The sequence below is a fragment of the Ahaetulla prasina genome, chromosome 17, assembly GCF_028640845.1.
Source record: "Ahaetulla prasina isolate Xishuangbanna chromosome 17, ASM2864084v1, whole genome shotgun sequence".
Classification (NCBI taxonomy): domain Eukaryota; kingdom Metazoa; phylum Chordata; class Lepidosauria; order Squamata; family Colubridae; genus Ahaetulla; species Ahaetulla prasina.
In genome coordinates this window covers 3,797,927-3,811,901 of record NC_080555.1, presented here as the reverse complement: position 1 = coordinate 3,811,901, position 13,975 = coordinate 3,797,927, and the positions used below count along the sequence as shown (strand labels likewise).

The following is a 13,975-nucleotide window of genomic DNA, read 5'->3' as shown; positions in this document are numbered from 1 at the left end:
TCATGTTTATTCCTCCCTCCCTTCCTTTTTGATCTGTTTATCTATTCCTTCCCTCTATCCTTCCTTCCATCCCCATGTGCATATATCTACCTTGCTGCTTTTCATCTCCATCTGTATCTGTTCCTTCCTTCATTCCTTCTCAGTTCCTCTCCTTTTCTTTTCTTCCTTCCCAATTCCCTCTCCTTTCTTCCTTCCTTCCTTCCTTTTCTTTCTCCTTCCTCCCTTCTTTCTTTCTTCCTTCCTTCCTTCCTTCCTTCCTCTTTCTTTCTCCTTCCTCTTCCTTCCTTCCTTCCTTTCCTTTTTTCTTTCTTTCTTTCTCCTTCCTCCCTTCTTTCTTTTTCTTTCTTTCTTTCTTTCTTTCTTTCTTTCTTTCTTTCTTTCTTCTTCCTCCTCCCTTCCTTTTCTTTCTTCCTTCCTTCCTCTTTCTTTCTTTCTTTCCTCTTCCTTCCTTCCTTTCCTTTTTTCTTTCTTTCTTTCTCCTTCCTTCCTTCCTTCCTTCCTTCCTTCCCTTCCATGAGCTCATTCCATTCGCAGAACCCTCCCCAACCTCCCCCCCTTCCCAAAACCCATTTGCAACTTAAATACCAGCAGATGTAATCTGTGTGTTGGGCATAGCCAGCGCGCTAAACTGTTCCTCTTCTATTATTCATCAGACTGAGATATATATATATATATATATATTTTCCAAGCTATTTCCACACTCAGCTCGTTCCCCACCGCCTCCCCCAATGCATCACATGCCTGCACATCTAGAGTCCTTTCCGAAAAGCTTTGAGTGCCGATCCCCCTTCCCCAGGTAGACTACTCTTGGCTGGGGAGGCTCTGCTCCTCCACGACCCCGTCTCCCCGCAACCCCAAAGCTAATGATCCAACGATAAAGGTGATTTACAAGGGCGCTGAGACCAGAGCCTTGCTTTGTCTGTTCCGACTGCGCAGATCGGAGGGGGGGGGGGCGGACAGGCGGTGGTTGTTTGCCGTGTCGTCTTGTTCAACCTTCACCAATTCAAGAAGAGAAATTGGGGTTCTCATGACAACAAGGATGTCGGGTGTCAGGCCCCTCCCTCTTCAGGCCCTCCAGCTCCCTCCCTGTTTACAGATATCTGTCTGTCTGTCTACCTATCACTTCCCTTCCCTCCCTCCCTCCCTCCTTCTCTCCCTATCTATTTCTCTCTCTCTCTGTTTCTACATCTGTCTGTCTGTCTATCTATCTATGTATCTATCTCTGTTTCTGTTTCTATCTATCTATCCATCCATCCATTATCTATCTGTCTGTCTGTCTGTCTGTCTGTCTGTCTGTATATCTATCTATCTATCTATCTATCTATCTATCTATCTATCTATCTATCTATCTATCTATCTATCTATCTATCTATCTATGTCAGTTTCTGTTTCTATCTATCTATCTATCCATCCATCCATCCATCCATCATCTGTCTGTCTATCTATCTATCTATCTATCTATCTATCTATCTATCTATCTATCTATCTATCTATCTATCTATCTATCTATCTATCTATCTATCTAACTATCTATCTATTTCTGTTTCTATCTATCTATCCATCCACCCCTATTTATCTATTTATTTATCTATCTATCTACCTATCTATCTATCTATCTATCTATCTATCTATCTATCTATCTATCTATCTATGTCGGTTTCTGTTTCTGTTTCTATCTATCTATCCGTCCATCCATCATCTGTCTCTCTGTCTGTCTGTCTGTCTGTCTGTCTATCTATCTATCTATCTATCTATCTATCTATCTTTCTGTTTCTGTTTCTCATTCTATCTATCTGTCCATCCCTATCTATCTATCTCTATCTATCTATCTATCTATCTATCTATCTATCTATCTATCTATCTATCTATCTATCTATCTCTGTTTCTATCCATCCATCCATCTATCCATCTATCCATCCATCCCTCTCTCTCCATATCTATCTATTCTTATCTATCTCTATCTATCTATCTAACTATCTCAAAACCAAAAATCAAGAAGGAAAAAACATTATCTGCAATTATTCCCAAAACTCTTTGCACACTAAAATAATAATAATAATAATAATAATAATAATAATAATAATAATAATAATAATAATAATAATAATAATAATAATAATAATAATAATAATAATAATAATAATAATAATATTTTGAGATCCATTCTCACTCCGGTCTGGCGTTTGGCCACATCTGATTGTAGCTACTTTGCAAATCTGCTTCCTTTACAAACAGAGGGGGGGGAAACCAACCACTGTCATGTTTTTTTCCTTCCGTTTCGATATTTCTGCCATGTAGGTATTCCACAGAGCTGTGAATTCCCTTTTTATTTGAGGGGGGGTTGGGTTGTGCTAAACGCTGCCCCCCCCCCCCGAGGTCCCAACGAAATCACCTTCATTGCCTAGAAAAACAGTCTTTTAAGATCCTTTCAAGGACCTTCTTGGAAAATAATATCTATCTATATCTATTTCCTATATTTACAAAAATCCAGGTGTTGGAGTACCTGCAATGCCTGGAAATTGGATTTTTGTGGTCGGCCCAGCCGAGAAGGCGGATAAAATAACATTTCAACCCTGAACAGACCCGTCATATTAGAATCCAATCCAAAATCACTGACACAGTTGTCCAAATACGGCTTTGCTTGTATCCAGAACGATCAGCTCAACACAGTCAAATCCTGCTTCAGCCAACAATGCGATGCCCACCCAACTATAGATACCCCACCTCGCTGCCTTTTAATTTTAATTCCACCCCCTAGAAAGGCGCTCTGCACGATCCCAGAGGACTCTCGTTCTTCAGGTTTGATGTTAAGGAGCATCCATCCGGTGCTAAAATACCTTTGACGGGTAGTTTTTCTCCCCCCCACGCACCTCAGATCTCAGTTCTTCAGTTTGATATTGGGGTTTAGCTCAGCTTTTAGCTGAGCCCATCATGGGGGAGCAGCGGGGGGGAGGAAGAAAACTAGCAGAGGGGGACATTTGAACTCAGATCTGGGCCTGAGACCACTAGTCAGCACAGCTCAAAGACCAAGACAGCCCACCTCCCACCAACAGAAGAAAACAACAGACAGAAGCTCAAATAATTGTACCAGATTTTGGGGGGTGGGGAGGTTGGGCAGGGGGGGGAGTGTGCTTTTCTGCAGGCAGCCACTGCAGTGAGATGACAGTGCAGGCAGCCTTCCAACCGGTAAAGAAGAAGGGTGACCCCCCCCCCACTCCCTTCCCACTCTTATTCCTGGCCCTGTAGCCGCTTCCTAATTTTGGGGATTGCCCCTTGGAAAAGAGAGAGGGGAGGCAAAAGCGGGGTGGGTGGGGGGGAAGAGACCAGGGGAAAAGGTCTTTGGGGTGTGTCCAGAGTTCGAATGGCGACAGCTTCGCCTCCTCGAACTCTTCCCCCCCCCTCCCTCCCTCCCTTCCTGCTCCCTGCAAAACAAACCGACTCGGATGGGAGAAAAGGACATCATGGAAGGAAGCGATGCAGAGGTGGCCACATCTGGAGCCAGGGAGATGCACATGAAAGAAAGAAAGAAAAAAAGGATAAGGAAGGCAGGTGGGACATACCTGAGGGATGCTTAGCAAGGAGGGGGGGGTGCAGGGGTTTCCGCCAGCCGGGAAGACAAGCTAGGATCTGCCCTGGTTTTATTTCCTGGTCCTGTCACTCATCCATCCATCCATCCATCCATCCATCCATCACAAAGCCAGCCTGTTGGGGTTTTTTAGGTGGGTGGGTGGGTGGGAGGGAGGTGAGGAAGGGGCTGCTGCTGGGTGTCGGCCTCAAGGACACTCACCTGCCTCTGCCTGTCCAGACTGCCCGTCTGTCCTTCCCTAATCTCTTGCTGCAGGGTTTGGTCCTGCCCAGCCCTGCCCAGCCCTGCCTGGGCTGAGCTCACCCCAGCCAAGCAGGGAGGAGGAGGAGGAGCTAAAGGCAGCTCCCATTGCAATTTCTCTCTCTCTCTCTCTCTATCCCCCCCCCATTTAACGCTTGCCATGCTGGACTGAATCGGTGTCTCCAGGAAAGAGATGCCAAAGGGAACCCCTGGAGGTCATCCAGCTCAACCCCCTGACGGAATGAAGCTGAAGTTGAAAACTTGGCTGGTTCTGATTGTGAGCAGTTCAGGATCTTTTGTGTGTGTGGGGGGGGGTTAATTTGGAGAAGCAACCCATTCACAGAGAGGAAGAGAGAGAGAGAAGGACAGAGAGAGAGATTGTGTGCGAGGATAGATGATAGATAGATAGATAGATAGATAGATAGATAGATAGATAGATAGATAGATAGATAGATAGATAGATAGATATGAGAGACAGAGAGATACAGAAGGCAGGAAAGGATAGATAGATAGATAGATAGATAGATAGATAGATAGATAGGTAGGTAGGTAGGTAGGTAGGTAGGTAGGTAGGTAGGTAGGTAGGTAGGTAGGTAGGTAGGTAGATAGATACAGAAGGCAGGAAAGAAGAGATAGATAGATAGATAGATAGATAGATAGATAGATAGATAGATAGATAGATAGATAGGTAGGTAGGTAGGTAGGTAGGTAGGTGGGTGGCAGGCAGGTAGGTGGGTGGGTGGGTAGGCAGGCAGGCAGGAAGAGATAGATAGATGATAGATGGATGGATAGATAGATAGGTAGGTAGGTAGGTGGGTAGGCAGGCAGGCAGGTAGGTGGGTAGATAGATAGATACAGAAGGCAGGAAAGAATAGATAGATGATAGATGATAGATAGATAGATGGATAGATAGATAGATGATAGATAGATAGGTAGGTAGGCAGGTAGGTGGGTGGGTGGGTAGATAGATAGATAGATGGATGATAGATAGATGATAGATAGATAGATAGATGAGATAAATAAATAGATAAGATAGATAGAGATGAGAGAGAGAGAGAGAGAAGGCAGGAAAGAAGAGATAAATAAATAGATAAGAGAGAGATGAGAGAGAGAGATGATAGATAGATAGATAGATAGATAGATAGATAGATAGATAGATAGATAGATAGATAGATAAGGCAGGAAAGAAGAGATAAATAAATAGATAAGATAGATAGAGATGAGAGAGAGAGAGAGAGAAGGCAGGAAAGAAGAGATAAATAAATAGATAAGAGAGAGATGAGAGAGAGATGATAGATAGATAGATCCTGGTACAGCGATATCAATAAATTGTACGCTTCAGTTTTCGACAACTTTGATATCTGGCGTGTTGTGTTCCAAGTGACGATCCGTCTGTATTCGAAAGTCCCACAAGATCTTCACCATCTCATTTTTGACAACTTTTTCCACTTCGTTTTCGGATACAGGCAAGTCGTATTTTTTTACATAAGGACCAGTGTCTTAAATTAGGAACTCGGTCGTGTCTAGCTTTGTAATCAGTTGGCGTCATTTTGCTGCACTCACATATTAAATGCGAAACCGTTTTGAATTTTGTCATTGCAGAGAAATTATAATTTTATTCATCAAACATGAAACTGACTCAACCGAACATTTAAAAATGTATCACCAATATCGCTGACTGGCGCCAATGGCTGATATGAGTTTCTATTATTATCATCATATAATTAATTATATTATTGCTGTTTTTGTTTTATTATATTCACTTAACAACTGCAATGATTATCATTATTATAGTGTTGCTGTTATTATTGTTGTTTGCTTTAGTATATTCACTTAACTGCTTGATTCACTTAAAAAACTGCAATGGTTATCATTATTATATTATTGCTGTTATTGTTGCTTTATTATTATATTAACTGCCTGATTAACAACTGCAATGATTATCATTATTGTATTATTGCTCTTATTATTGCTGTTGCTTTATTATTATATTCACTTAACGGCTGCCTGATTTGCTTTAACAACTGCAATGGTTCACTTAACAACCGAGGCCAAAAAAACGTCATAAAATCAGGCACCACTCATTTAAGAACTGCCTTGCTTAGTCATGGAGACTCCGGATCAAATTACGGTCATTAAGTTGAGGATTTACCTTCCTCTGGCTTGAACAGAGAAGGAAGAAAGGAGAGAAGAAAAAAACGAAGCCACAATCTTCCCTCCGTCGTCCCTTTTCAGCACACAAAATCCAATTGCAAAATAATTTATTATTGGTGGTTACAAAGTCTTCCAACCAGCCCCTTAAAAAAACCTCACCGCCATCACCCAAAGACGGATCCCAGCTTAGCGAGCCTCATCCGGCGTCGAAGACCAGTAACGTCCCAGCAGCAATTCATCCGTTTCCTAAATGGACTACAGTTCCAATCCTCCTCAACCGCCAACCCTGGTGGCAAGGATTCACGGCCCCATCGGAGGCTCGGGAAGGATGAACAAAATGGAAAACAACAGCCTGCAACACCTTTTAATGACCTTTGTGGGTGGAGTCTGGGCAACTGAATGGAGCTGAGTGTTTTCCTGGCCGGATGCCCTACCTGTTGCCAGTGCGGAGTTTTGTTCGGCAGATATATTCTCATTGTGCCCAGAGAGAGAAATATCTGCCTCCCCCTAGGTTCGAATTCACAGCCTCCAGATTGTGAGGCAAGAGGCTCCACCTCTAAGCCACCCCACCACTCAAAAATAAAATCCCTTAGATAAATCTCTGGTTTTATCCTCTGGCGACGAAAAATGTAATTTATCCAGCCTTCCTAAGTAGCGCCCCCTATCGAAAGAAAAATAAAAATAAAATCCTGTTGAGGGTGTAACCCAAGGAAAATATTCCTGTTTTTTTCCTCCCCCCTCCCAATTTCCCGTTTCTGAATGAGCCCACAACCGTTCTAAAGAAAATGCTTGCTTTTTTATCTCAAGTCCCAGCTAAAAATAAAAACAAAATCCAGATTTCTCTGCAGAAATTATTTCTGCCTTTTGTAGATTTTGTTGGCTAAATCAAGAAAAATCCGGCCGGGCAGACGGACGGCGTGTTGAGCGATTAAACCCACGATTTGTTGGTAGCTGTTTTCTTCGTAGTTTTTATAAACGGCTTTTAAATCCTGTTCTTCGTAGAGAGCCTTCACCCGATTAATTTTCTCCGGATCCTTTTGACCGTAGTTCTCCTAGGAGATTCCCCCAAAAAATAAATAAATAAAATTTGAACTGTTTTAAGAATTAATTATTCCAACTTTTCTCTCTCTCCCAGGCTGCGTTTGCAGGATCCAACTTACGAAATTATCCTGGTTTTTTTGAATTTCAGAATTTCAGCTCTTAAGAAATGGTTCTTTTTTTTTTTTTTGAACAACGTGTTATGGAAATAGTCCTCGACTTACAACGCTTCGTTTAGCGACCGTTTGAAGTTACCACGGCACTGAAAAAAAGTGACTTAGGACTGTTTTTCACACTTAACGACCGTTGCGGCATGATCGAAATTCGGATGCTTGGTAATGGATTCACACTTATGACGGTGCCAGTGTCCCGGGGGGAGTCACGTGATCCCCTTTTGCGATCTTCTGACAAGCCAAGTCCATTGGGAAGCCAGATTCACTTAACAACCATGTCTGTAACTTAACTGTGGTGATTCACTTAACGGCCGAGGCAAGAAAAGTCATAAAATGAGGCGAAACTTCCTTTGACCCTGTTCCTAACTTAACAATTGCAGCGATTCACTTAACGACCATGGCAAGAAAGGTCGTAAAATGGGGCAAAACTCCCTTGGCTCCTCTTCCTAAACTTAACAATTGCAGGGATTTCACTTAATGACCGCGCACAAGACAGGGTTTAAAGCGGGACAAAGATCACTTAACAAGGTTCTCACTTAGCGATGGAAATTTTGGGACGAATTGTGGTCATAAGTCAAGGAGTAACTAGAACGGGATGTGCGAATTTCCAGAGAGTAAGCGGTATGTATGGTCAGTGGTGGGATTCAGCCAGTTCGCATCTATTCGGGAGAACCGGTTGTTAACTTTCTAAGCAGTTCGGAGAACCAGTTGTTGGAAGAAATCTCATTTTGTTTTTTTCCACTTTACAGGGCTAATCCTGTAAGGAACTGAAATATTCTGGTGGTATTTCTAGCTTAATCTTTATTGCCCTGCTTACAGAAACAGCCTCTCTGGTTAACCCTTGTTACATTGTTAACAGCTAAGGCGAAGCGCCCATCGACATGAGTGATGTTGAGTTGGCCACACCCACACGGTCACATGACCACCAAGCCACGCCTACCCAGCTGGTCATTAGGGCAGAGAACCGGTTGTTAAATTATTTGAATCCCACCACTGTGTATGGTTGATTTGGGGTCAATTCAGTGGCCGAGCTGGAAAACTCGGTTTGTCGTTTTAGCTAACCAGGTTACCTCCAAAATCTTTCTCTGCTCGGGAGATGCTTGTTTGAGGCTCTGTACCACCAACCAGCTGCATTTGTTATCCTGAATATCCGTCCCTATTTTTCCGGTCACTTGGGGGTCCCCAAAATTGTCAAGGAAATCATCCTGCAGAGAGGAATAGAATTCTTTTTTTAATTTCTGGAATTTCTTTTACCCGTCATCCAGAAGGGGGGACTTAAAATTTATTTCACGTCGCGGGGTTTTTGCATTTTTGCGGTATTGCCTCAGGCCATTTTTAGAATGTTTTTGTCCCGAAAAACAGCCTGTTTCTTTGCCGTTTTTTGAGCTGTTTTCAGGCCTTTTTTAAGGCAGTTTTCAGGCTTTTTCAGGGCATTTTTGGCCTGAAAAATGGCCTGTTTCTTTGCCGTTTTTCAGGCTGTTTTTCGGCTGTTTTTCTCCCAAAAAAAGGCCTGTTTCTTTGCCGTTTTTTGGGCCGTTTTCAGGCCTTTTTTAAGGCAGTTTTCAGGCTTTTTGGGCTGAAAAATGGCCTGTTTCTTTGCCATTTTTCAGGCTATTTTCAGGCTGTTTTTCGGCTGTTTTTCTCCCAAAAAATGGCCTTTGCCGTTTTGGGGGCTGTTTTCAGGCCTTTTTTGGGCAGTTTTCAGGGCCATTTTTGGCCCAAAAAACAGCCTGTTTCTTTGCCATTTTTCAGGCCATTTTGGGGCCTTTTTCAGGACATTTTCAGGCTGTTTTTAGGCCATTTTCAGGTTGTATTTTGGGCTGTTTTCAGGCTGGTTTTGGGGGCATTTTCAGGCTGTTTTCCAGGCCATTTTCAGGCTGTTTTTGGGGCCCAAAAACAGGCTGTTTCTTTGTTGTTTTTCAAGTCATTTTCAGGCTGTTTTTCAGCTGTTTTTCTCCCCAAAAAACAGCCTGTTTCTTTGCCATCTTATGGGCTGTTTTCAGGCCTTTTTTGGGCAGTTTTCAGGCCATTTTTGGCCCCAAAAATAGCTTGTTTCTTTGCCATTTTTCTGGCCATTTTCAGGGGCATTTTCAGGCTGTTTTCCAGGCCGTTTTCAGGCTGTTTTTGGGGCCAAAAAACAGGCTGTTTCTTTGTTGTTTTTCAGGCCATTTTCAGGGTATTTTTCAGCTGTTTTTCTCCCCAAAAAACGGCCTGTTTCTTTGCCATTTTATGGGCTGTTTTCAGGCTGTTTTTGTCCCCCAAAATGGCCTGTTTCTTTGCCGTTTTTGGGGCTGTTCTCAGGCCTTTTTTGGGCAGTTTTCAGGCTGTTTTCAGGCCATTTTTGGCCCAAAAAATAGCTTGTTTCTTTGCCATTTTTCAGGCCTTTTTGGGGCCTTTTTCGGGACATTTTCAGGCCATTTTCAGGGGCATTTTCAGGTTGTTTTCCAGGCCGTTTTCAGGCTGTTTTTGGGGCCAAAAAACAGGCTGTTTCTTTGTTGTTTTTCAGGCCATTTTCAGGGTATTTTTCAGCTGTTTTTCTCCCCAAAAAATGGCCTGTTTCTTTGCCGTTTTTGGGGCTGTTTTCAGGCCGTATTTTGGGCTATTTTCAGGCTGGTTTTTTGGGGCGTTTTCAGGCCATTTTCTGGGCCATTTTCAGGCTGTTGTGGTTTTTTTGGCCATTTTTTTGGCTGTTTTTAGGCAGCTTTTGGGGCCGTTTTTTAGAAACCAGAAGAGCAGCTAGTTACAGTGCGCGTGTCCACAGAGAGGGCTCTACATACCACCTCTGCACACATGCCATAGATTCCCCATCACGGCTGTAGGTCATCTAGTCCAACCCCCTGCGTGGTTGCTGACAATGAACCCAAACCGGTTCATCCGCACCCTTGCAAAACTTCCTGCTTTTCTTGATTTCCTCCTCCCCCACCCAAATTAGGCCAAAATTGTTTTAATTCCAGGAATTCCAGGCAGACGGGAAAGACTGCTCAGTGAAAAGTGAATTTTGCACCTATTTTTTTAAATACAAAAGGCAGATCAACTTTGAATCTGCCAGGTTTAAGCTAGTAAGTGCAGTGCCGGCTTGTTTCCAATAGAGGGCTTCGGAGAACAGTGGGTTTATTTAGAACCCCAGCAGGTTTCTAGTCCTGATGGAGGCCACCTTTTGCAGAGATGCCAGGAAAAAAACCAGGGAAACTAAGGGAAAACCGCCTGTTTTGTTCCTCCGAGTCTGGATGTCCCGCGTTCAAATCCCAAGCAATCTTAATTTTAAAAAAATTATTATCAATAGTATCAAATGTACCGTATTTTTCGGAGTATAAGAATAAGAATACCCCCCATCAGCTCTTCCCAGAGGTGAATTTTAGCAACAGGTTCCTTGGTTGTGAGCTCTGGGCCTTGCTTTTTTTGGCTTTTTTTTTCTGCCTCTGAAACTCCGTTTCAGAAAAAACTTTTTTCTGCCTCTGAAAGCCTCCAAAACAGAACTTCAGAAAAAAAGCCTCTGAAGCTCTGTTTGGGGGCTTTTTTTCTGAAGCTCTGTTTGGGGGCTTTTTTTCTGAAGCTCTGTTTGGAGGCTTTTTTCTGAAGCTCTGTTTGGGGGCTTCTTTTCTGAAGCTCTGTTTGGAGGCTTTTTTCTGAAGCTCTGTTTGGGGACTTTTTTTCTGAAGCTCTGTTTGGAGGCTTTTTTCTGAAGCTCTATTTGGAGGCTTTTTTCTGAAGCTCTGTTTGGGGGCTTTTTTTCTGAAGCTCTATTTGGGGGCTTCTTTTCTGAAGCTCTGTTTGGGGGCTTTTTTTCTGAAGCTCTGTTTGGGGGCTTCTTTTCTGAAGCTCTGTTTGGGGGCTTCTTTTCTGAAGCTCTGTTTGGGGGCTTCTTTTCTGAAGCTCTATTTGGGGGCTTCTTTTCTGAAGCTCTGTTTGGAGGCTTTTTTCTGAAGCTCTGTTTGGCGGCTTCTTTTCTGAAGCTCTGTTTGGGGGCTTTTTTTCTGAAGCTTCTTTCAGCCTCTGAAACCTCCGTTTGAGAAACTGGCTGGGGCTACATTCGGAGTATAAGACACACCCAGATTTTCACCCTATTTTTTGGGGGGGGGGGAAAGATGCGTCTTATACTCCAAAAAAATATGGTATTTCCCATCCATCTCTTGACCCAAAACTTGCAAAAATTGTTTACCTGGATTTGAAAAAATTCCCCCATTTCGAGAAGGATGGCCTTGGCGTGCGCGTGCTCTTCTTCGCTCTCGATGCCAGCCTGAATGAGGGAGAGAAAGAAAAAAAAAATTAAATGGACAACTACACGGATAAACTTTGCAACGAGCAATGAGTAAGATACAACTTCTAGCATATCCCTTGCCCTGAAGCTGGGATTGCGGCCGTGTTCATTTATCTTCTTTTTTTTTTTTTTTAAATACAGGTAGTCCTCGACTTATGTCCACAAACTGAGCCCAACGTTTCTGTTGCTAAGTGAGACATTGGCTAAATGAGTTTTGCACAAGTTTACGCTCTTTCTTGCCACCGTTACTAAGTGAATCCCTGCAGTGGAAAAGTGAGTAACCCGGTTGTTAAGTGAATCCGGCTTCCCCCATCCATGGACTCTGCTCGTCAAGACGGTCACAAAAGGCGGATCGCGTGACCTTGGGACACGTCGACCGTCATAAATGTGAGTCAGTTGCCAACTGATCGCCTGGATTCTGATCACATGACCACGGGGAAGGCTGCGAAGGGTGTAACTCTTAACAAAAACGGTCGTTAAGTCAAGTTTTGCAATCCAGGGTGGTTCTAAAGTGGATTGGTTCCATGACGGGCTCCGTTTTATGACCTATTTGGACGTGGTTGTTAAGCAAACACTGCAGTGGTTCAAGTAAATTGCCCCTTTTCAGCAAAAAAGCTTTGGAAAAAGGGCGGCAACTTAACATCTTCTGCCTGCTGGCGCCAAACTTTGGACTCACCATATACATCGCAGCCGCCACCGGCAAATAAAAGGAATAATAGGCTGTTTTGTGCTTCACGATGGCTTTGTACCTGCGAAAGGAAGCACAGAGCTTCAGCGTTCTGGAGAAGAAACAGCTCCTTGCAAACATTCAACAGGCTAACAAGAGTTGGAAGGGACCTTGGAGGTCTTCTAGTCCAACCCGCAGGGAGGGAGAGAGGGAAGGAGGGAGGAAGGAAGGAGAAAGAAAGAAAGAAGAAATGAAGGAAGGAAGGACAAAGAAGGAAAGAAGGAAGGAAGGAAGGAGAAAGAAAGAAGGAAGGAAGGAAGGAAGGAAGGAAGGAAGGAAGGAAGGAAGGAAGGAAGGAGAAAGAAAGAAAGAAAGAAAGAGAGAGAGAGAGAGAGAGAGAGAGAGAGAGGGAGGAAGGCAGGCAGGCAGGCAGGCAAAATAACAGAATATCAGATCTGGAAGGGACCTTGGAGGTCTTCTAGTCCAACCCGCAGGGAGGGGGAGTGGGAGGGAGGAAGGAAGGAAGGAAGGAAGGAGAAAGAAAGAAGGAAGGAAGGAGAAAGAAAGAAGAAAGGAAAGAAGGACAAAGAAAGAAGGAAAGGAAGGAAGGAAGGAAGGAGAAAGAAGGAAGGAAGGAAAGAAGGAAGGAAGGAGAAAGAAAGAAGAAAGGAAGGAAGGAGAAAGAAAGAAAGAAAGAAAGAAAGAAAGAAAGAAAGAAAGAAAGAAAGAAAGAAAGAAAGAGGAAGGAAGGAAGGCAAAATAACAGAATATCAGATCTGGAAGGGACCTTGGAGGTCTTCTAGTCCAACCCGCAGGAAGGGAGAGAGGGGGAGAGGGAGGGAGGAAGGAAGGAGAAAGAAAGAAAGAAGGAAGGAAGGAAGGAGAAAGAAAGAAAGAAGAAAGGAAAGAAGGACAAAGAAAGAAGGAAAGAAGGAAGGAAGGAAGGAGAAAGAAGAAAGGAAGGAAGGAAGGAAGGAAGGAAGGAAGGAAGGAAGGAAGGAAGGAAGGAAGGAAGGAAGGCAAAATAACAGAATATCGGATCTGGAAGGGACCTTGGAGGTCTTAGTCCAAACCCCAAGGAAGGAAGGAAGGAAGGAAAACTAAGCCAGAAGTAATTTTTTTCAGTGGCGTTGTAACTTCCAACAGTCACTAAACGAACTGTTGTTAAATCAAAGACCACCGGTGTGTTACTGCAACGTCTTCTCACCTTTCTTCCGTGAAGGAATCCAGATTGGTGTGAAATAGATCCAAGGCTTGGCCCAGCTCGGTCTGGTAGGATGACTGGGAGAGAACCGGACAGGGAAAAAAAGATGAAAACAAAAGATGAAAAGAAAAAAGATTTTAAAAAAAGGAAGAAAAAGTCCAGAAACGATCTCTTTCCATCACTGTTTGGCTTTCTTATTCATCTATTTTCCTTCCTCCCTTCTTTCTTCCTGCACAACAACCCTACAAGGTAGGCTTGGCGAATGAATGAATGGCTCCAAGTCTCCCAGGGAAGGGAAGGACTCGAACCTGGTTCTCCCCATCCCTAGTCCAAAACCTTCTCCAGCAAAGGTAGTCCTCAACTTACAACAGCGCATTTATTCAGTGATTCACTTAACGACCGTGGCAAGGAAGGTCGTAAAACGGGGCAAAAATTCAACGGTTTCACTTTAACAACGGAAATTTGGGTGGGACCCAATTGCCGTACGTCAAGGACGGCCTGCATTTACAGCGAGTTCGAATCCTCTTAGGATAATGAAGAGGTGGACTCGAGGGAGGGGGCCACAGCGACAGAAATTTTGGGCTCCGCTGCCGTCGTACGTTTGAGGACTAGCTGCACACCTCACAGGCATTCAGTATTCAGAGTTGTGTTTTTT

General features: G+C 43.6%; 1 protein-coding gene across 4 annotated transcripts in view; it reads right to left on the bottom strand.

The window, feature by feature from the left end:
- Nucleotides 1-6,051: 6,051 nt before the first annotated feature.
- Nucleotides 6,052-13,975, bottom strand: part of FDPS (farnesyl diphosphate synthase) — a 16,487-nt gene continuing 8,563 nt past the window's right edge. For 2 of the 4 annotated variants that reach the window (XM_058159884.1, XM_058159886.1), the window contains exons 6-10: nt 13,324-13,397; nt 12,126-12,198; nt 11,351-11,428; nt 8,262-8,396; nt 6,052-7,032 (exon numbers count right to left, since the gene is read on the bottom strand). In XM_058159884.1, coding sequence (XP_058015867.1) covers nt 6,832-7,032; nt 8,262-8,396; nt 11,351-11,428; nt 12,126-12,198; nt 13,324-13,397 — 561 coding nt within the window. In that variant the 3' untranslated portion in view covers nt 6,052-6,831. The remainder of the gene's footprint in view (nt 7,033-8,261; nt 8,397-11,350; nt 11,429-12,125; nt 12,199-13,323; nt 13,398-13,975) is intronic. The other 2 variants (XM_058159888.1, XM_058159887.1) reach the window with 1 other exon arrangement.